Consider the following 21,711-nt stretch of genomic DNA (forward strand, 5'->3'; position numbering starts at 1 on the left):
GAACCGGCGCTGCTGTAGCCCAGGCGGGAGCCCGGTCCCGGCCCCAGCTCCTGCCCAGCACGGCAGGTTTGCTGGGCCAGACGGGCTGCAACGAGGGGAGCAGCGGTTGCCAGGCGTGTTGCAGCCCGGCTTGGGCTCCGAGAGGCACAGGAAGGGGTTGGAGCTGGGACAGTGAGGAAGTGAGCAGAGGAGCTCAGCGTGCTCTGCTGCCCGGTTGGCTCTCTGTAACACAGCCCAGCCGGGAGTGCGTTTCTCCCTCTGGGCCACGGCAGACACGAGATGATCCCGCTCCACAGCTCTGCACGCATGGATTGATGGCAGCTTTCAACTCCTCCTTTGGAGTGTCTGAATGGGAAGCCTCCAGCGGGGGAATTTCCACTCCCCTCTCTCTCCCCGGCAGCCCGCAGTTTCCCTTCGGGGACCCAGCAGGCAACATCTGCCTCTAGCGGCCCTTCCAGCGTTCCCTTCTGTGCGCTTAGCGCCGGGCTGACGGCTCACCTGGGGTCGTGCAAACCCCTCCCGAGGCTTTTCTTCAGGCTGTCCCGGCAGCTGCAGGTGCCTTTAGCGCACACCAGCTCCGGCACTGGGCTGTGTAATAGACGCTGAAAAGCCGACAGCCTGCGGGCTGACTGGAGCACACGTTGTGAACGCGGCCGAGCAGCACGTCAGTAAAGCGCAGCCCGGGCTGCCCGGTGCAAAGGGCGCACGCTGCCGAGAACGCCCCCTGGAAGTGAGCGCAGGGTGCGTGCTGAGCTGGATGGGGAGCAGCGCCCCCTGGTGGGGGACGAGGGAAATGCAGCCGCCGAGGTCCAGCCCAGTCCCCAAGTGTGGGGAAAGCGCATTTCTGGAACGTAGGTCTCACCCTATATGACTACATGACCCACATGACTATGAGCTACTTTATGGCTCCTTTTGTATACCAGAGGCTTCCTCCCGCTTTGAGAATGGATTTGGCCTAGGTGAGGCTAAGACGTGTATTACAGTGTTAGGTGAGGGAGCTGTAGAGCTAGGGACAAAATAACGTGGCATGACGCACGTGAAATGATTTGCCTTAGGGCATTTCATCATTGATGACAGTCCCAAAAGCCCACCAAACAATCTCTCCTCCTCAAAATTAAGACACTTGCACTTATGCCTTTGCAGGACAGATCTTTCCAGGTACAATCCCTTCCTGGTTTTGTGCAATTATCATCAGCCTCTGTTTTCAAAAGACAGGTGCCTGTGACAGATAGGTGAATATCTCCAGGTACCAAACTGAAACAATAGAAGCTAGGCACTTAATAAAAAGTAATCCCTCACAAAGCCCACCTAAATTGTTCAGTATCTAAATATTTTACAAATCTGGGTCATGGATCCCTAAGTTCATTTGGGGAGATGCCTATGTGGTCACCCTCACAGCGGTATGTGTCCCTTTTTAAAGCCGGTGGGGCAGGAAGCCTCCTCTGCATCTCCCAGCATCTCTGGCCTTTGGTTATTACTAAAAGGTTTCTCTTTAGCTCCTGTTTCATCTTCCATCATCACAAAACAGCTGCTGTAAGGTCTTCTGCCCATTTGGCCTCTGACTAATCACACCTATCCTGATGTCTGATAGAGAGACCTCTTTGCGGTCTAATGGGAGCAGTGAGGGATTCAACAAAGGACCTTCCTTCCACTTTTAGAAAGAACTTTCATCAAAACGTAACTAAGCTAAGAAAACAGCTAGAGAACTGCTTACCATCTCCTTCAATCACGACTGCAGTGGAAACAAAACAGCTGAAGAGGAAGTAGAAACAACAAAGTTTTCAAGCAATGATTTTATTGACGGTAATTTCTCAAATGTATCTCAATAGCTTTCCTGTTTTATTTAAAATGAAATAAAAGGAGAAGGATGGCAAGTCTGATTTGGGTTTCCAATTGAATCTTGTGTCATCTAATTACAAATGGCTTCATGATATTAAAAATGAAAATATTTCTCTACATCTGCTCCACCCTCTACAAATATGGCTTTGTTTTGCTGCTTCCCTAATCCTGAACATCTGAGCATTGGAAATCCAGCAATGAAGAGTCACATATGCATTTTTAGTAAACATCCAGCTGAACATCTGTACATCCACTCAACACACAACTCTTCCCTGGTGTATGTTCTTGCTCTATCCTGACTGCAATACTGTTGCTAATCATGTCATGGCATTTATTGTCTGCAGGGATGCCAGCATACTTCAATCACCTGCCCTTCATCGCTGACAAATTTAGGATCCACCTGCAAATTTGCAGAACTCCCAAATGTAATCCTCCTTTATTTATCCAAGCAGAGATGTGTACACAACACCTTGCACCTGGCTTCCAAAGAATAAAGGTCTATCCATTATGGTGCTGGACTGCACAGTCAAGGGAGTCTGGAGGGAAACGGTACAACTACATATACCTCTTCTTTAAATGCTAGGTGCTGTCCTCTGACAAATTTAGTCTTTGTTAGTCTTCAGCAACCGGATGAAAGAGCTGCTTGATGCAGCTTATCTTAACACACAGTCATCTTAGAACTGCAGCTGTAAGGAAGACCACGCCATTCAAAAGCTTTGTGTTAAACCACTACTCCTGAGTGGCAAGTCGTCTTTATGTTCTTGGGGAAAACTGGGTGTCATTAGCTGCTCTCATTTAAACATCTGTAAAAGCTTGAAACAGCTCAACATAAGCAACACTAAGCTTGAAGAGCAACTAGATTCTGATTAGCCCAGCTATCCTGAAAATAAGAATTACAACTATTGTTTTGTACTTTTAGATCACTAAAATAACATTCCTTTTACTGTCTTTAACATTTCAACCCAAAAGTTACAAAAAAAATGCACTGAAGTGATTCTGATACGTTATTAATGACAAAGACTACATTTTCAGCACCACTGCATCTTGTGAAGAAAGTACATGCTACAGGATATTTTCACAACAAAAGGACTAGACTGCTTATCTTTATAACTTAAATGGAAGATAAAGAAGTAAATCTTGTACAGAGACTTGAAATATGAACTGTCACCTAAACTGCTTTAGAGATACTTACGTGGCAAGTAACTGGAAGCCATAGAAACATTATAATGCCCACTAGCACTACGTTTGTCACAGAACTTTACTGCCTTTCCATATATCCTGCTTCTCACTTGGTGACATTTTCTTCTGCAAGGACCTCGCAATGCTTCCTGGGACATCTCCTGATTTTAGCTCCGCAGGCAGAGGTCTTTTCTCAGTGGAAGATCAGGCACATCAAGGTTGAAAATGGGATTAGGAGATGCATTTGCTGATCACTGCTGCACACTTTTCTAACCCTTTCATGGAAGCTGATCAGCGATATTCCAGGTAAGTACGTTAACCTTTACACTTGTGAAAGACAACGTGTCAGCTGATGCTTACCTCCACGTGCCACTGTTTGCCCATAGCATTCACCACACGTCCTTCAACTGGTCTTCTGTGTGCTCCACAGATGGGGACGCCCATTTTGTCACGGCAGGTAAACCATGTAATTATTCTCCTTTCGGTTCGTGAGCATCAGCAGTGAATTCCTTCCTGTTCAAAAATTCATTAATTGAGAGCATGAATAGAACAATTTCAACTTCAGAGCTTCCGTAGAGATCATTTAATTTTTAGCACTTGTTTCAGTAACAGGATTTATACTATAATAATGTCTTTAGCAGCATCAAATACGACAGTTCAATATGATTATTTTTTTAAACAAGCTTGATTGATTCTGAGAAAAGCCTGCTAAGTAGGATGCATCAAATCTCTATGAAAATAGCTACGGAGCTTGTCTCAAACAGGTTAGAAAGCTGTAGTCATGCCTGGCTTACATTCTGGCTCTCTTAGCACAGGTTTCTTTTAGATTTACTTAAATGTAATTGAAGGAAAGAAAAATGCACTCCTCTGCATTTTCCCCGTGATATCAAACATCAGAGAAAGAAAAATATAAGCTGACAATACCGCTGACACAACACTACCGGTTGTTCTTCAAATCAGCCTCTGCCATGATAATGAAATGATAGCTTCCTTTGTACTAAAAAGCAAACAACTAGTGACGTGTGTTATATCCTACAATGCCCCCTCATCCATGCATCACTGGGGGATGTAAAAACATGCAGCTATGTATTCTGCAGCTGCAGAAGCTGATGAAACGAGATGAAGGAAATCTGAAAAGAAAAACACACTTTGTGCAACTCAACTAAAAGCAAAGAACATAGGCAAGATAATGACTGAAGCAGCTGAAGACAACCAATTTTCTGCCCTTTGTATTAGAAAAATAATGTCAATCATTTTGCTGCTATAAGCAAGTTTGCACTCAGATTTCCTATTTCCTATGGTACCACCCTGTGCTGCAAATTGCAGACTTTCATCCCGCCCCACTCCCATGTTTACCCTCAGCCTCTTCAGAAATTTAGATTGGAAGCTGGATGGCAAAACGGGCCCTAACTCTCTACATAACCACGTGTATTGCATTAAAAGCATGAAATCAATGGCTACACAGTTTACTTAAAAAAAAAAAACAAACCGTGAAGGATCCCACTGAAATGAGCGCATTTATTAGTGAAAAAGGTGATAAACTGGACTCAAATTGGGGAACCCATGTTGGGAAAATAAAAACCTATTTAAAAATGACAAAACTTCTGCATCTGATTTGTTTTTAAGTGTCTACCACAGTGTATCCTACTCATCCTGAAACATCACCAGGTACAACACACACTTGACAGGAAATCCGGTGTCGAAGTAGACAAGTAGTTAATATTTTATGCACACATTTTAAGATATCCACTCTCAGTTTTGTGATGCATTCTTAGACCTTTTTCTCATAAAAGACACTTTGGTTACTCCATCTCAGCAGGAAAGCCTTAGGAACCATAACCATCCCTCCCAACTGTCATTCCATTTTCATCATTACCAGTGATAGAAGGAAGGGTGAAGACCCACCTGCCGTCATTCTTGACGAATCCAACTCCTGCCAATACTTGTTGGCAGATATCACAGCAGAAGCACTTCCAGTGGTTGTTCACAGCTTTAGTAACGCAACCAATAACGAACTCACCTGTAGGAAACACAGTAACAGGATGTAAAATGCCATGCTACACAAAGTTAAAAGAAGCCTGCAACTGAATCGCTAGAATTACATCACCATTTTTGCCTTGCTCCTCTTCTAGAAAAGGACACTTTTCAACTGTTATTCACACAGTGTTGGCTTCTACTCCACTAGGCCTAGAATCAAGGCTTGAAAGAGCTCCATACTCAAAGCACAACAGAACTGAGTTTGGATGGCCCTGACCCTCCTGCGAGAAAACTCCTGCAGTCAAAGTACAGTAGAATACAAAGACACACAGAGATACAGCAGGAGAATGCACTTGCTAAACAGCAAATCCAACACGCACACCAATTTCTGATCTACCACAGAGTCCTGTGCTGGGAGGCACTGAGGAAGTGAGAAAACTACCATTTCATATTCTCTGCTGCACAGCCATGCCAAACACTCACGCTGTTCTCTGCACGCACGCTGCAGCCAAGGCCCTGAGCAGCGCAAACGCTGCCTGCAATACGTCGGGAGCTCCGCCTCCTGCTGCTGCCAAAGGCTGACACCCGGCTCTGAAGAGCCTACAGATCAAACAGCTGCCAAAGAGAAGCGATCAGGCAGATAACAGGTATGAAGAAAACGAAGTCTAACATGCAAGTCTGTGGCATTCCCCTGAAGTCATAGCTTTCCAAGAATAAAATGCGATGGTCTCTAGAAGTGTCGGGAAAGCTTGAGGCATCGCTGCTGACTGCAGCCCTGCTGATTTCGGCTACTCTCACCACATTCAAGAACTGGAAAAGCCCACTTTCAGGCAGGATTCATGGAGTGCTGCAGCCCAGAAGGGTTTTTTCTCTCAATGAAAAGCCTTCACATTAAGCTTACCTGACATCGAAGTCACTAACTATTCTGTGAAATGTGGTATTCTTGAACCCACAAGCCTTTCTCCCCTGTGCACAGGGCCCTGAAATTTTCAGCTGTTCGAGGGACAATATTTGAAAGCAGCTCCGTGGTTGTGTGTCCTACAGGTTCGTCACTGGCAGAAACAAAACACACAACAACAGGGTTGGTGTCCTTTGACAGCTCCGCTGCCAGAGAGAGGTGGCCCTTCTGCAGCTCTGACAAGCTTTGCTGGCATTCTTCAAATCTCCTCTCAAAAGAATTGGCCAGTTCTTGAACTTTAGCTCTGACCCCAAATTGCTCTACTTTCACTTCACCATCTGAAAACAAATCCGAGATTTCCTTAGCTCTAGTCACTGCAGCCAGAGATCAGCAGCTTTTGTTCTGTATAATCTCCAGGGTAAAACAAAGCCAAACAAACTACAGAAGATACTGAAAAGAACTGTAAAAACCACTCAACCGACTAACCAGCATCACCTGTAGCTGTCCAAATTAAAACACTGTTTGATGTTTCAGAGGGCACTAAGTTCATTTCTTTAGCGATGACATGCTTTGCACACACCTCAAGAACTTGGTCCCTTCTCATAAGGATCCTGTAACACTTCTTCTGTGTATGGAAGAGGACCCTGAGCTCTCCAACACCGCGTTCCTTCCACTGAGCAGCATCTCTGGCCCAACTGTAAAATTTCGCCCTCTCTTTGAAGGGAATTCCTTCATCTTCTTCTCCAGACTACCTCCACCTAAAACACAGCACAGTAACGCGTGATTTCCCCAGAAGTTGTTGTCACCAACAACACTGTTACAATTCTGACATCATAATCCAAAATTATTCGATGTTTTCCTTTCTTCAGTGGCTTTGTACCCACAGCTCTATACTCATCATGCACTGAAGTGACCAAACAGCCCTGCCTTCTCAAAAGGAGAGAGCCCAACAGATTTCAGCCTTTGAAATTCATTTTTAAGCTATCAAGTGTGCCGGCATATTTCCCAGTGAAATTTCAGGTCTGCTGAATGATGTGCTGAGTGATAACCCAGCACTGTTAGCATTCCAGGTGTTCCCCTTATGAAGGCTGCTAAGTAACTTAATACTGGCATTTGATCAGAATAAGAATCAACTGAAAATAATAAATGGAGGCCTCACAGCTGCGTATCCTCCTCACTTTATATGTGCACATTACTGCCTTTTAACATCCTTCAATTAACACATCTTCCACAGTTAAAGAAAAGCTTGAAAGAACTGGAGAAACATGTGACAGACAAGCATTTCTGAAGGAGAAAGAGAGCAGGCAAGGCAAGAAAGAAAACAACAGACGTCGTAATATGATTAACGGATGAGGAAAGGCAGACAAGATATTGCAGAAAGAGGAAGACAACATTTTGCAGACTTCATCAGATTAACTGTTCCAATTAAAGGACACTACATACTGTTTTTTTGTGCTCCATCAGTCTTGCTTAGTCATTATACTAACCTGCAATTAAGTTCTATTCTTTACAGGAAGCCAAACTAGAAGACTACAGTCATTGCAAGCTTCTCCTCTTATTAGGCATACTAAGGTTAAACACGAAATCCAGACATGAACAACTGAGTTAAGCCTTACAAAGCTACATCAGGCTTCTTCAAGCAAGTTGTTCTACTTCCTAAAAAGCTGTATCACCACCTCCTGGTAAACTCTCTGACACGCGAGCAGTTTCTGTGGATTCTGCTTCTCCGCTGCTGGCAGCTGACTGCACAAATACTGTTGCTGTTGCTTCACTGGTTGATGGAGTATGTAATTCTTCCTTACTTGTAGAGACTGAGTCAGTACGATTAATAAAACAGTAAGCAAATAAGCCGTAAGAGCCTAAGATACAAACTTCAAACTACATTAAGTCTGGACACTAAGAATAATGACTCCCTCCAAAAAAGCCACATTTCCCCTCTCCCCTCCCTCCCTTCCAGAAATTGATAAATTTCTTCATTTATTTACAACAGCAGTACAGTAAAAACATGATAGTAAGTTCTCAGTCTCCAACTTTCCTATAGTGCTACTAATGTTTCAGAACAGCTAACTAACAGGGATTAAGGGAAGTGAACAACTGGGGAAAAACAAAAAAACAAACAAGAATTGTTGTTGGAAGGTTTCAGACATTCTTCATCACTCTTAAAACACACACAGCTTTGACTCAACAAGAGACTGAAGTACCTTTGAAGCAGTACGATTCCAAAACAAGCACCATTTCCCTTGGAAACTGCTCTGAAATCACTTAACTCTTACATACCTGCTAGGAGGAATTCTACTAGCCAAAGCTGTTTCTACTTTAGGAGGCAAAGCTGTTTCCTTTCTCTCCCGGAGAAACTTAAGTTCTTAGTAGTACCATAGTTCCAGTGCCAGAACAGACTTGAGACACAGTCAAACAAGCCAAGTAGTTTCTAATCTGCCGGACGCTTTATTTCTCACTAAGTGAAAATAGTCTAAGGATAATACTGCAAATTTATTGCCTAAACTTTCGTAAAGACTTGACTCGTACTTTTTCTTTGAGTTTTTACTTCTTTCTGAGAGCCTTCTGGACTGGCATCCTCCGCACTGCTACTAAAGCCACAGACAGACGTAGAAGGGACCTGTGGAGTTTCTCCGTTAGCCTTCTGCTCAGAAGATTTAGTTTCCCAAGCAGTAACACATTCACGTTTGACTAGGGGGCCTGCTGCAAAGCACAAAAGTTAGTGGAAAACAGCTGATAAGACAGCTAAATACTGTGATCATTTTTGGCACATACGTTATAAAGTAACCTAACGATATTCAGAACATCTTAAATGTAGAGCTTTTGAAATAACATCATTATGTAAAAAGACACTCATTCAGGATAACCAAGGAACTGTAAATCCATCACACTTGGGTTTTCTGCTGCTATCAAAGAACCTCCATGCAATAATGAAGACTTCAATCTTGCAACTGCCACTACAAAAACTAGCTTCCTTTGACATTTACTTATATTTCTGGAAGCTCAATACGTGCCACCTTTTGTTAGTACACAGACACTCACAGCCTCAGAAAGAGTGACTGGCCAAATGGAAGATGACAGTTTTTCTCAATTTAAATATTGTAAACATATTGTAAATGTTGTCTGTTGGTTCTAGTAGCACTATACACTTTCCTTTTGAAATTCAAGTCTCAGACCAAGAACAGGTCAGCATTTTCATATTGTTACAAGAATTATTGATGGCCATACGCCAAACAAAATACAGCTACAGAGAAGAGCCATATGGGTATCATCTACAGAGGAAAAGCAAAACCAAGGACTGAAAAAGAAAGTAAGAAACAGAAAGCAGTCAGCAGCAGCGTGTGCTACCGATGAACTTTGAGCATTTGGAACTCCAGATGGTATTAACCAGAGACTGAATAGAGCTTATTTCACAACACTTCTGGGAAGTACAAGAAGAAAAACCACGACAAACAAAGGCTCAAGCGACAGATGTGAAGTTACTGGAAAGGAATGGAAGCAGACAAGAAGGATGCCTCCTAGTTGAAGGGATAATTTGAGTTGAAGCTTAAGCACAACTGCTGTTCTCGTAGGTTACCAGTCAGAGCGAGGCCTTGAACACAATAACTGCCAGCTTAACACAAAAAATGCACTGTCAGCACTTCACCCTGACATTTTAAACGCCTCGTTGTTTAAACAATATTAGCATCTCCTGGTTCTAGCAGTACCAAACTCCTTCCCTACAAAAAAAAGCAACACTAAGATCAACTCTGACGCCCCGGACAGATTCCAAAATCCTACCTGCAACTCCCTTTCTCACTACAGAGTTGCACTGAGTCCTGCATAAGGCACGCTTCTGTTCTTACGTGCAAAGAACTACAACTTCATATTTACTCAAGTTGAACGTCTAGGATTTGAAGATTCACAGACGTGCATTAGAACTGAAAGAAATGACATACTATTAAGACAGAAGAAGTAATACACAATGACCAGCATTAACAAGTGACTGACTAATGAGCTGCACACTTGAATAAATTACTGGTTCAATTAACACTCACCTTTCTCCAGGATTTTAAACGAGAAGTTGGAGGGCCCACCCTGTGCCGAAGGAGCCGGCTGGGATGCCTCGCTCTCCCAAGGTTTCTGAGCAGCACTACAGCTTTTGGGTGGTTCAGCTACTCCCGCTTTTTCCTGCTCTGCTTTCCGAGATGCTGAAGTTCCTTCATCGCTCTTTCTTGGACGATTCAAGCTGAATCCAAAGAGGGAGCCGGGGGCTGAAGTATTCCCAAACGGGAATGTCTCTTTGTTACTGAAAACGCTCCTGACAGATTCAGATCTAAATACAAACTTCGGAGCAGAAACCTCCGTTTTTGCTGGCGTTTCAGCGGTGCTTGATACCTCTAAAGCTTCTACGGTGGCATCAGAAGCATCACTACCATGGCCGAGGTCGCTTCTCACCCTGGTAGCTTCCTCCAGCACAGCTACAGCGTTGTTACCACAAGGAGATGCTTTGGCTGCATTCGTACGAGAAACATGAGATGTTACCAACGTGCCTTTCTCACGGGTGTGCTCACTCTTGTCCCTGTCTGCTGTTTCTTCAGACTGGAGTGTAACTCCACTACTTGAAGGCAGTTCGTTTTTGTCTTTTTCATCCATGTTTGTCAAGTCAGTTGTACACTCTTTGGATGGATCATCTTTCTTAGCGGTATTTTTACTGGACTCCTGTATACCAAATTTAAATCCACCGAGAGGCATCCACATTGAAAAATTACATCCTTCCTCTGCAGGCTTTGCTTCACCATCTGCAAGATTCTGAGAGGTACATGCTGGTGTTTTCCCTTCAAGTTTCAAGGAAAATTCTTGTAGAGATACTTCTGAATTAGTTTTGCTTGTATTCTGGCAAGTAACACATTTTGGGGCAGTGGGTTCATTTCTTACTAAACAGATGTCACAGTTCCACTGGCCTTCCTTTTTAGCAAAGGCAGATCCCAATTTGTCCTGTGCGACACTAACACTGGATTCTAGAGGTTTTAAAACCACACGTTTTGTGAAATAGCCTGGTTCAGGCAGTGGTGGATTTGTGCTTGCCTGTGGAAGGCTGTAGTTGTAGCGATCACCACCACCACGAGGCAAAATGATTCCAGCAGATGGAGCATCAAAATGCAAAGGTGCGCCATACGTGTCTTGAGGAAACACAGCAGCGCAAGTGTTTCGCAGAGGTGGCGTGCGGATTGCTTGTTGATGAGTGTATCTACGCTGCTGAGGTGCAAGTCCATCCATGCCACAGACAGGTGCCTAAAGAAAAAGCACCGTTACTTCCTTGTGGAAAAGGAGGAAAAGGGATTAGGGTGCTAAAGCCCATGCAACACGCACTCTTAATAGCAAGGCGTACCGTAAAATTACATTTCAACTCTAATCAGTTTAAACTAAAATCATACGTTCAAAACTTGAGTGGTATCTGAAAACACAGACTGGGGAGAAGCGTAAGCTGAATAGACTCATTTTTCTTTAGTATTTAAAAAGAAAAAAAAAAAAAAAAAATCAAGCCCCCATACTATTTTGGGGAAAAGAACATTGCAGACAACGAGCAGAGGACATATGTTAGCAGGTTAAAAACATGCTTTGCTGGCTGTTTCTCCCAAACCCAATATCCCAAAGCTTAGCTGATTACGGAACTTTCTGCCTGTCTCCAGCAGACCTCAAGTTTAGTAAACGCTCTCTCGGGAACCGCAGTTATATCCTGCTACACACAGAATCAAAACCAGTTGTTTTCAACACATCAGTAGAAATGGCTTGAGCAGATTCGTATGTCCTCACCTTTGTTGGTGCTACACTGGTTGCAGCAGTTCTTTGAAGAGACTGTGAGTTACAAGCAGGTGACTGGCTACAGTGAACAGATGGGCCAGAGGTAGCAACTGAAAAGGAACACCAAGAAAAGAGTTTATATCCAGTTTTTGTGATTACTGACTTGAGTGAACTTTCCCAAGGGACCAGTTTTACTCATTCATCTCAGAACACTGCAGAAACATTTTAAGAAGTCTTACTCCGTTTAGCTAAGTGTTCAATTAAAAATTCAGCATCAACTTACCCCTTAAAGGAGCTTCATGAAGATTTTGTGCTCTCCGATAACCATCTGACACTGTACCTGTTTCATAGCTTCCAGCAGGCCAGCAGTGAGATGATACATTTACACTGGAACTATTACGTTTCATTTCCCATATTTCATTCTATTAAAGACAGTGTTTCAATTAAGAGCATGTAAACGTATTACATCGGTATTTGGAGGAAACCTAAGGAATGATCCCTACGCTCCTCTGCTATTTTAAAGCATGTTCAAGGTCTGAGACACACACAAAAAAAAGATGAGTTAAGTGCTGCAATAATCTATGATCTTCCTATGCTTTACGAAACTGAGACTGTTCCCTGAAGCTAGAAATAAACCCAGAACAAAGTAGCTAAGCTGAAGAAAGCACAACTTTCTGCACGCACAATCCTCAGGATTACTTCCCATATCTGAGTACCAAATCAGAGTTTGTAGGCAACAAAGTTTTACTCTTGAACTCAGTTTAAGCAGGTGTTTATAGCAGTTCTCTTCACTGAGTTAAGAGGTAGCCTGGTAAGTGAAGTTCAATGCTTGGGTCACAAAGTACTTACCAGAACAAAAAGATCAACTGTTCTGCATCGAATATAGTGACTCAAGTTGTTTACCGTTAAAGCTTCCACTTGCTGACCCATATCGTGGGCTCACTCAGGAAACTCCAGTGGAGTGGATCTTCTGAAGAGAGAGAGAGAGAGATCCTTCCCCACTTGTAGTCAGCTCTTAAATGGGTCTAGGAGAGGTGGAGCCAGGCTCCACCCCTTCCTGCAGCACAGGTGAATTGCTTTCACCTGTGCTCCCAGGGCTGACTCATTGCTCACCTCAGGTGATTAATCAGAGGTTCAGGCCTTGACTCAGCAGTTCCCATACAGTAATCAAATAGGAGGAGGTACTAAGGCAGTTCAGTATCTTCCAATCAGAGTTTTAAAACTCAGAAGTTCAACAGAAAGATACTACCAAATCTCAGTAGTAGCAGTACAATGACAAAAACAAAAAAACAAAAAAAATAAAACCAACCACAACCCATCAACACACAAAGCCAACTGAAACAAAAAACAAACCAACCAGCTAACAATTCATATGTAAGCCTGTGACATACAACCCCTCTTACTCTCATCTTTGAATAATCCATCAGTACCTGGGTGTCCACACTATGGAAATGTCTGAAGAGAGGATACGCAGGTTCGGGAATACTTCTGTGCTTTTTGATAGTTCTCAAGCTAAGCAAAATTTTCTTCCAGTAGTAGACGCTTCTTCCAATATATTCTTTCTGGTCGTGGGAGTTAAGGCTAACGCCCTGTTGAAGAAAGAGAAATTCAAACTATCGCAGAATATTTAAATAGAGTGTTATTCATACTTATTCTTCTCTGATGCAGTTGAGAGTAGTGAGGTAAGAGTATTTGACTAGAGCAACTGCCTTGCATGACATCCCATCAAAATTAGTAGCAGCAGTTCTCAATACTACATTCTCATCTGATTTTATTTAGTCTATTAAGTTTGCAAAATTAGAGAAAAACAGATGATACTTATTTACAGATAATCTTAACGTACTGTTTTTTGCAGACTTCTTGCCCAATGTATAATTAAGGCAGGCTGAAGGCCGTGTTTCTCCAGGGCTCACACAGTACTTACTCCGTGCTGTACAAGAAGCTTCAGTTTGGTTGCCGAGTCTGGTCTGAATATCAAAAGAAATATTCCTCAATTAGTATTCCCTCTTTTTCATCTGTTCACACGTCATTTGTTTGATGAACATAACAAGCAGCTTCAGTCCTAAGCTAGCTCTTCTTTACAAATGCACTGTCAGAAATGTAAAGCCCATTTTTATAAAGTTCTTCAGCATCTCACACCCCTACAGCAAAAAACATTTAACATTTAAAGGACGTCAAACAAAAGGAACTAGTTTTACGCAACCTATGGGAATCAATTCAGAAGCCATCTAGAAGGTTGGTTCCAATATTTCCAAACTGAAGAAGCCTTACTTTGTTTTTTTCTGCATAAGAGCACAAACAGCATCCCACCAGGATCTTTGCTTCTCAGTACAGAACTGTTTGCACAGCAGCAATGGTAAGAACAGAGGTTGATGTGTGCCACGCTGAGTATTAAACTTCTCTTGCAGTTCTAAGTTGCTAGTGAACACCATCCCGAGTAAAAAAACCTGTTTTGGTGAAAATAAACAAACAGAAGGTATTAGGTAGCAAAAAACAGGCATTTAAATGCATTTAAGAACTTAGGAAGCTTGCTTACTTCAAGGTCCAACAGGCAAATGGACTCAGGAGCATCTGTTTCCAGTCTCGATGTCTCTTGGGGCAAGTGAAAGAGTTGTTGTAATGATCTGCGCAGCGGGAATAACACTGACATGGAATTCCACTGCAAGCCAAGCCATGCAAGGTGCTGGAGACTACCACTGTGCATCCAAACAGCACCTATGCAAAAACAAGGGTTGCAAGAAGCGTCCTCGTTAGGAAAGGTATCATTCTACTCCTGTTACACTCAAATTCAAAGCCAGACTTCATCATCAAGTTAAGCCTAAAAAATGGGAAGATATCATTAGTTCACAATTCATCCTGGAATTATTTCATTTTTATGCCTGTCACCTGTGTTCATAGATTACACATAAATAATGTGGGCCTTCCTATCAGCACTCACCAGCATACAAGCACTTTCCAGCTTCAATTGGAAATGAGTCAGAGCAGACCAGAAGACAACAGTGTGGAAGCAGGAAGTATGTGAGAAATTCTTCAGAACCTGGCATGATGATACTGCCCCTCAGCTACAGCTGAAAGTGAAACTTCTTGCAAAGCACCCTCTGATTAGGGCAACCACAAGCAGCTATTACAGATACTTGTCTTTTGTTGCAGATGAAGCACTTGTAGAAGAACCTCTAATACAGAGTCATGCTTACGTTGAGTTTAAGTAGCATCTCTTACCAATATTGTATTTACTCAGTTCTCCCTGCTCTGGTGCTTGGGGACTGACATCTCCCATATCATCTGTGCTGAGAAAAGACCTCTCTTTAGAAGCTCCACTCCCAAACAGGCTTTCAAACAATGTAAATAAACCACTTCTGTTTGCAAGCTTCCACAATCTCTTTCAAGAAGTCTTCCTTGCCGTGGCTTAAGTTCAGCAACATATGACCTAGAAAAACGTAATGTCACATAAGAACACTCAACTTAAACAAGGACTACAATATTTGATGCAGTGGGCTGTTCCTGCTGCTTTAGGCTGGGAATCTAGATTTCCCCTTATGATATTTACAAATCAAATTTACAAATACAAATTTCTAACTTACACTCTCCCTATAATTAAGTCACCCTTTTAGCATATGGGCTGACAGCAGTCCCAAGGCATTTTCAAATCCAGTTCTCCAGAATTACTGTGTATTTTTATTATAATGACACTGCAATTGTCTTCAAAATAAGTAGCTGTCAGTCTCATCTATTCAGGAACAATTCAGCCTGATGCCTGGTGTTTTCTTTGTTTTCATCTAGAGCCCACAGGATAGTGAAGACTGAAAACAACTACCTCGGCTTCACCAAAAAAATTTTTAAAAAAATGCACCAAACCAAACCTGTTGGAACAAAGAAGGGAACAAAAGTGACAGGAAAGGAGCAATATTTTCTTTTATACTTGGGACTAGCAATGCTTACAAATAGTATATTAGTAGGCAGAAACCAGCAGACTAGGAGACACTGAAAGTTAAATTCTATCTTAATGTCCTGGAAATAAAAAGAAAAAGCCCATTACGTGTCAGGATCAAACCGCTCTTTTGTATTTCATACGTAGCCAAAATACAGAACGTTTGATAGCATGTTCCAAGACGCCAAGTGTGCTCTTTAACAAGCCATTAGCTCTGACATTAACTGCTCATAAAATGGAACTACGGAACATTTATAATTCTTAGTTTTTATTACCAGACTGGCTTTTTCGGTCACAGGCCAACATTTCCAGCGCATCTTGCCCAGCACGATCTCCTCTTATTAGTTTTGACTTTGGTTTAGGAATCTGGCAAAGAAAGAAAAGAATTGCTACAGCTTCTTCTCAACAAAAAACAACTCACCCTCATTTAGTCTTAAAAGTTAGGAAACAAGCTTGTTTCTTTCCTGAAAAGGACACAAGGTGAGTAACTGAACAATTGCAAATAGCTGTAAGAGCGCACAAGAGAAAGCGATGTTTTGAACGCAAGCACTTGTGCAAAAGGGAAAGCTGATTTTATTCCATAAAGCAAAGAATTAAGCTTGATCAAGCTCTGCTGCTTACACAATTAGTATGTGAGAGCTACTCAGGTCATTCCCCTCCCCCCCATACCACTAACCTTAATATTAGTTATTTTAGCTGCACTACAGAGAAGGGAATAGTCTACAGGAAACACACTCATTAGCCCTTAAGAGTCATTTTACTTCTGACAAGTGAAACAGATGAGATTTTCTTCACAGTACTTGAAATCTTTTAAACAAGTATGGAAGGGTAAGATTTGGCCAGGAGACAGCCTTAAAAACAGTAGTTAGTTTTTGGAATGCAGGCGTTCAGTGCGCGTACAGTGAGAGCATCCAAGAACTGCAACAATTACAGGCACAAACTGAACAGTGACTTACGTGGAAACTTTTCAGACAACACAATGCTGCGAGTTCACATGCATCTCTCCATTGTGCCTCGTTGTTCTGGGCCGTTTTCAGCAGGAAAGTGCCAGCGTGCATGTAGAAGTGTCCTTTCATTTCAAGGAAGGTACGAGACAGCTCATCAGGTCCATTCGCACACAGCTTCACAGAGTGAAGCACACGATCAAAACTGGAACATAGAAAAGATTCATTTTCAACCAAGTCCTGGTCTCCCAGGATTTATACTAGACCCCTATCACTGAGTCTTCTCTGAGGCCTTTAGCTCAGACACAGCTTGCGGATCAAGCCTAGCAACATTTGCTCTTTGCAGTTAGTACAGAGGAACTCCTCTTCCATCCATAAAACAGCTACTCACTGAAAATGATGCCTGCTAGAAGTTCGGTGACCCAGAAAAATATTCAATTTTTTCCTTTTTTTTTCTTCTTTTTTTAAATAAGCAAAACAGTTAAAAGAGTACCTTTCAAGGGCCCCTCTGCTTTCTCGAACATCTCTAGAAGCAAGCGTCATTTTAACCAAGCTAGAATAGGCCAGCAGATGATCCTTCTTGACAGCTCTCCAATTTTTTTTTTTTTTTAATCAGCCTTCAAGTCTCGTACTGATTCAAGATATTCCTAAAGAATAAAGTTCATCACAGAATGAGGAACCGCCATCCTTCTATGAAGGCAAGAGTTTCTCCAGAACATCTTGCTACATAATCCAGTTTCCCAGGTGAGATGTTAACGTATTCTTCAGCAGCAAAATTCCAGGAACTATTTGCCTCAGCAATTCCCTCCCTGATGGAGCTGCTGTATCTAACTTAGTACCTCAGCTAGAAACTAAACAACTCTTTAAGGCTTAAGAAAATCCTAAATAAATCATTGTTTCCGCAGACATTACATTTAAAGGAGTTAAGCCACTTGAGAATTAGCTGCCATTGTAACGATACTAAGAGAATAACACCGGTTTCAAGGACATGGGAGATTATGACAGGATCAAAACATGATTAAATACCTCAAATGTCTTTACGACGCACAAACACCACTCCAAGCTGGAGTCTACAGGTATTTTCCTCTCCGCCTCCTGACAATGAAGCACAGCATCTCTTAATCTATTATTTGAACGGTAGAGAGCAACCAGTCTGATGTTAAGGTAGGGATCGTCTGGTCTCGCATAGAGCTCGGTTTGAGTCATATCAAAGAGCTGATTCCAGCCATCTTCGCCTTTACGCTCCAGTAACTGCTCCTATCACATACGAAGGCAACACGTTGAAATTTCATTCTCTACGAGAGCCTCTTCAGCAACTACGTTACCTGACTGTTTTCTCATTGCCATTACAGACTACATTACTCAAACTGCTCTGGAAAGCTGGTAGGTGCTACAGAGAGTTTGACAAACATTTTAGAAGTGAGGGAAAAAAAAAAAAACAAAACCAAAACCCAAAGCTTTAGAGTTTGCATCTTGTAGATGCTAAGTTAGATGCTAAGTTAAGACTGTCAAACCATCTGGTTCAAAGATGCCACACGTCAATACAGAACAGCTTGTCTAAAAAAATAAAATAAAATAACATAACCACACAAAAAATCCCAAAGCACAAGCCTCTCAAGACTTCAATTTCATTGCAGTTGTGCTCCAGAAAACTAACACCTGTACAAAAGTGAGATTGTATGACTGAAAGCATTTACACAGTATTAGGGAATAACAGCATCTCCTACACTTGACAGTTTTCAACTCAAATTAAAAAAAACTAGAAAGCAGTGTAGTCATATAATAGAGACAATACTTAACCTATCTAATCTTGACCTCTTGGATAATATTACTACCATGGTTTTCCTATCGCTTGACGCAACTGAAGTTTCTTCTAGGCACAGAACAGAGATCAGAAGCTGGAATTTACCTTCAATCTGTAAGCAGCAGGATTCCCAGGGAAGAGCCTGGCAGCTTTCTCAACCCAGTACTCTGCTCTTCCATCAGCGATGTCGTTACTGCATAGTAACTCTGCAATCTTCAGTACAAGATCTTTCTGCATTGGATTCAGCTCCACAGAACGCTGGTTTTCCCCATGCATACACATAAGAAAAAAGGTTACTAGTAACTTGATCTTGCAGTCCACGTAGAACAAGAAAGAAAACATGTCAAACATGTCCCCCATTAAACAGACCCAGCAAGTCAAATTAGAACTATCAATAAATACTTTCTCACTGCTTTAAGAAAAGCCTCCCTTTTGAAAGGCCACCATTGGTTTGTAACACCCAGACAACTGCTGGAATTCAGAACACCGTAAGAGAAACAATGTCAAAACCAGCTCCTCTACCACCCGCTGCTGCTCTACTCAGACAGCCAGACCAGGGGTATCTCTAGCCTAACCTAATACGGAGGCTTCCGGAAAACAGAATTAAGTCACAAAGACTGATGGCACTCAGTCACTGTGCTGGCAACAAGACTTTTGTGTGTATCCTCTCCCTCCCCGGTGCCCGAATAATGAAACACAGACTGTGAAGTTCACATTTATATGCTTACCTAATCGGAACTGTATTTGCCCCGTTCCCTCTACCTCTGAGGAAACAAACAAACAAAAAGCCCACCGCTAACAAGAAAACAAACAATGCAACTGAAAAACACTCTCAGTCCAGTCTTTCAGTAGCAGCCGGATTACTGCTGTCACCATAATCCCTACTGCAGAATTCTACAGGGCTCACATATTCTTAGTCCAAAGGGCAGCGGGAAGAAGACTATCAGAGCAGGAAGCACAAAGATCAAGTCCATTTACAAAGGAATAAAGCAGGACATCAGGGAGGTGAGTGAGGTGCTTACCTTGTAACACCCAAAAGCTTTTTCCGTGTTATCCTGAGCCTCGTAGATCTGTGAGCTTTGGGATCTCTCTCTCGGACACTGAGATAAATAGATGTATATCTACAGAGTAAATAAAGAAAAACCAGAAGGATCAGTATTCCTCAGTATTACAAGTCCCCCCACACCTTGCAGCTAACGTGGGACTTTAATCTGTCACACAGGACAGTTAGCTGTATTTAGTTCAAGGGGCTTGATCTAGATCTTCAAGTAAGGCACAACATTATTGCTACACGTACAGATGTTGCATATTTGCCTGCAAGCACTGGCCTTCATTAAATAAAGCAGTAGCTCACAGAAACTGTAGGAAGGACGTAACACGATGGCATACAAGACATTTCTACTGGATGGGTTTTTACAGCACCACGCAACTACCCATGCTTTAAGTTGCTGTTTTAGGAAGATTTAAATGGCACCACATTCTCCCATTTGCTGCTACCTTAAAACAGCATGACAACGGTCTTCATTTCTCCACTCTACTTCATTTAGCTTTCCCATCACACTTTAAAGAACAGAACAACATACGTAACGTTTATTACCTCTTAGCAAGTTCGTATTCTTTTATCTCAAAGTACAGCTTAGCAAAAAAGAATCCTTTTAACGATCTCTGAAGAAAAAAAAACAAAAGGTACATTTTAAATATACAGTACTTTTGAAGTAATTGAGTAGGGAGACCCTTCTTTCCAGGGGTGCATAATACTTCCAAAGGTGTCTTCACAGCTATCAGCTCCAGTTCACTCCTTGTAGTCTGGGCTTTGTTTTTGAAAGACACAGGAGTAAGAAAATAACATTTCTTCCCAGTAACTGGCAAAGGCTACCAAAGCGAAACTGAGGTTAGTAGCAAAGCAAGTCCTCACACTTGTTACTTTTCACAAGCACACTTCCGACTAAAGAGAGGAGAATGGGGTCAGCTACATACAAGCTGTTTCTCTTGCAACCTATCTACGTTGCAGAAGAAAACAAATGCCACAAATCAAGCTCCTCCTGTCCATGCTTCTGTCACCTTCCTCTCTCGCCTGCCCCGCCTCCTCGTAAACGGGGCTGGAAAGGAACTTCAAAAGAAACGCCGGCAGCCTCGCACAACCCTCCTCTCCAAAATCAACGCAACAGGAAGACCAGCAGCTACTTCCATCACCGACCGCGCTCCACAGCCAGTCGTTCCAGAGAGCAGGGGATCACCCGGCTGCCCAGCCACCAACGCAGGCAGCAGAGCTATTTCCCCCCGCCTCTCCCTCTCTTCCTGCCGGCGTTTCACAACGCCGTCGCACCCACGGCAACAGCAGCCGCACAGCGGCCAAACGAGCCCAAAGCCGAACGGCACGCGTTCCCTATTCCGGCTCCTCGAGAGAGGGAAGGCCGGAAGCCCGGGGACCGTGCCCACGGAACGGGAGGGAGCCGAACTCCGCCCCGCCGCCGGGCTCCTTCCGAAGCCGCCGAGGGCTCAGCGGCTTTCCGAGGCGCGCAGCTGCGGCGAACCGCGTTTCCGAGGAGGCGACTCCGCGCCCGCCCGCCGGCAGCCTCCCTCGGCTTCGACTCCCCGCCGGAGGAGCCCGCCCTCGGGCCCGGCACCCGCGGGAGGGGCGGAGGGACGGGGCGGGCGGGGAGCGGCCCCCACCGCGGCCCGGGGAAGGCCGAGGGAGCGCCGCCGGCGGCGCCGGCCGGGCCGTAGCACTCACCGCTCTGGGAGAGGAGGCGGCGGCCTGCACGGAGGCGACGTACCGCTCCACCTCGGGCCTCGTGCGCCGTGCCATGGCCGGGAGAGGGAGCGAGCGAGAGGGAGCGGCGGAAGGCCGGCGCTCGCGCGCCGCTAAGGGAGCTCCCCGCCGCACGCGGCGGAACGCCCTCCCTGCCGACCGCGGCGACGCGCGACGTCACAGCGCGGGGCGGCGCATGCGCGGCGCCGAGCGGCCGGTTCGCGCTTCGCGCGGCGGCGCTTTGAGCCGCGGGACGTCGGGCCGCTCGGCGCGGGCTGCCGGGCGCCGCGAGGGGCTGCGCGCGCCGCCGGTCCCGTCCTCGGCCGGCCTGCCCTCGCGCGTCTTACGGAGCTCGGCGCGGTGAGGCGTACCGAGCCGCTCTCCTCACCCGTAGCGACGCGCCGCGGAGAGCGGAAGCGTCGTTTCTGCGTCGGGTATTGGAAAGGGCGGTTGATCTGAAGAAGCGCGCTGTGGCGCATCCTTAGAAACAGCTGATGTGAAAAGTAGAAGTTCCGTGCGCACATTAGTAACGTGTTTTAGAAACGCAGTTACCGAGTTAACGTGAGAAATCCTTTCTCACAAAGCTGCGGTAGGCTCTAGATGTCCTAA

At 44.0% G+C, this 21,711-nt stretch overlaps 1 protein-coding gene across 14 annotated transcripts; it reads right to left on the bottom strand.

The window, feature by feature from the left end:
* Positions 1-4,950: 4,950 nt before the first annotated feature.
* Positions 4,951-21,283, bottom strand: LOC149911917 (uncharacterized). 14 transcript variants are annotated; one of them, XR_016462683.1, is made up of 20 exons: positions 21,085-21,283; positions 19,948-20,015; positions 19,373-19,471; positions 18,456-18,608; positions 17,573-17,803; positions 17,040-17,193; positions 16,559-16,751; positions 15,878-15,968; positions 14,894-15,101; positions 14,211-14,389; positions 13,946-14,121; positions 13,518-13,641; positions 12,524-13,263; positions 11,958-12,096; positions 11,687-11,784; positions 9,928-11,164; positions 8,420-8,593; positions 5,897-6,651; positions 5,479-5,610; positions 4,951-5,038 (listed from the first exon to the last, which is right to left on the bottom strand). XR_016462683.1 is itself a non-coding variant. In XM_090133016.1 (19 exons), exons 13-18 carry the CDS (start codon positions 12,602-12,604, stop codon positions 6,494-6,496), a joined length of 1,887 nt encoding a protein of 628 aa, XP_089989142.1. In that variant the 5' UTR covers positions 12,605-13,263; positions 13,518-13,641; positions 13,946-14,121; positions 14,211-14,389; positions 14,894-15,101; positions 15,878-15,968; positions 16,559-16,751; positions 17,040-17,193; positions 17,573-17,803; positions 18,456-18,608; positions 19,373-19,471; positions 19,948-20,015; positions 21,085-21,283; the 3' UTR covers positions 4,951-5,038; positions 6,474-6,493. The 14 variants fall into 14 exon arrangements, 3 of the variants coding, with proteins under 3 accessions (XP_089989142.1, XP_089989141.1, XP_089989140.1); XR_016462681.1 differs by lacking the exon at positions 4,951-5,038 and having other exon boundaries at positions 5,045-5,610; positions 12,524-12,644; positions 13,105-13,263; XR_016462680.1 differs by lacking the exon at positions 4,951-5,038 and having other exon boundaries at positions 5,045-5,610; positions 12,524-12,644; positions 12,788-13,263.
* Positions 21,284-21,711: the final 428 nt, after the last annotated feature.

This window comes from Phasianus colchicus, unplaced genomic scaffold (genome assembly GCF_987193195.1).
Source record: "Phasianus colchicus unplaced genomic scaffold, bPhaCol1.hap1.1 HAP1_SCAFFOLD_51, whole genome shotgun sequence".
NCBI lineage: Eukaryota > Metazoa > Chordata > Aves > Galliformes > Phasianidae > Phasianus > Phasianus colchicus.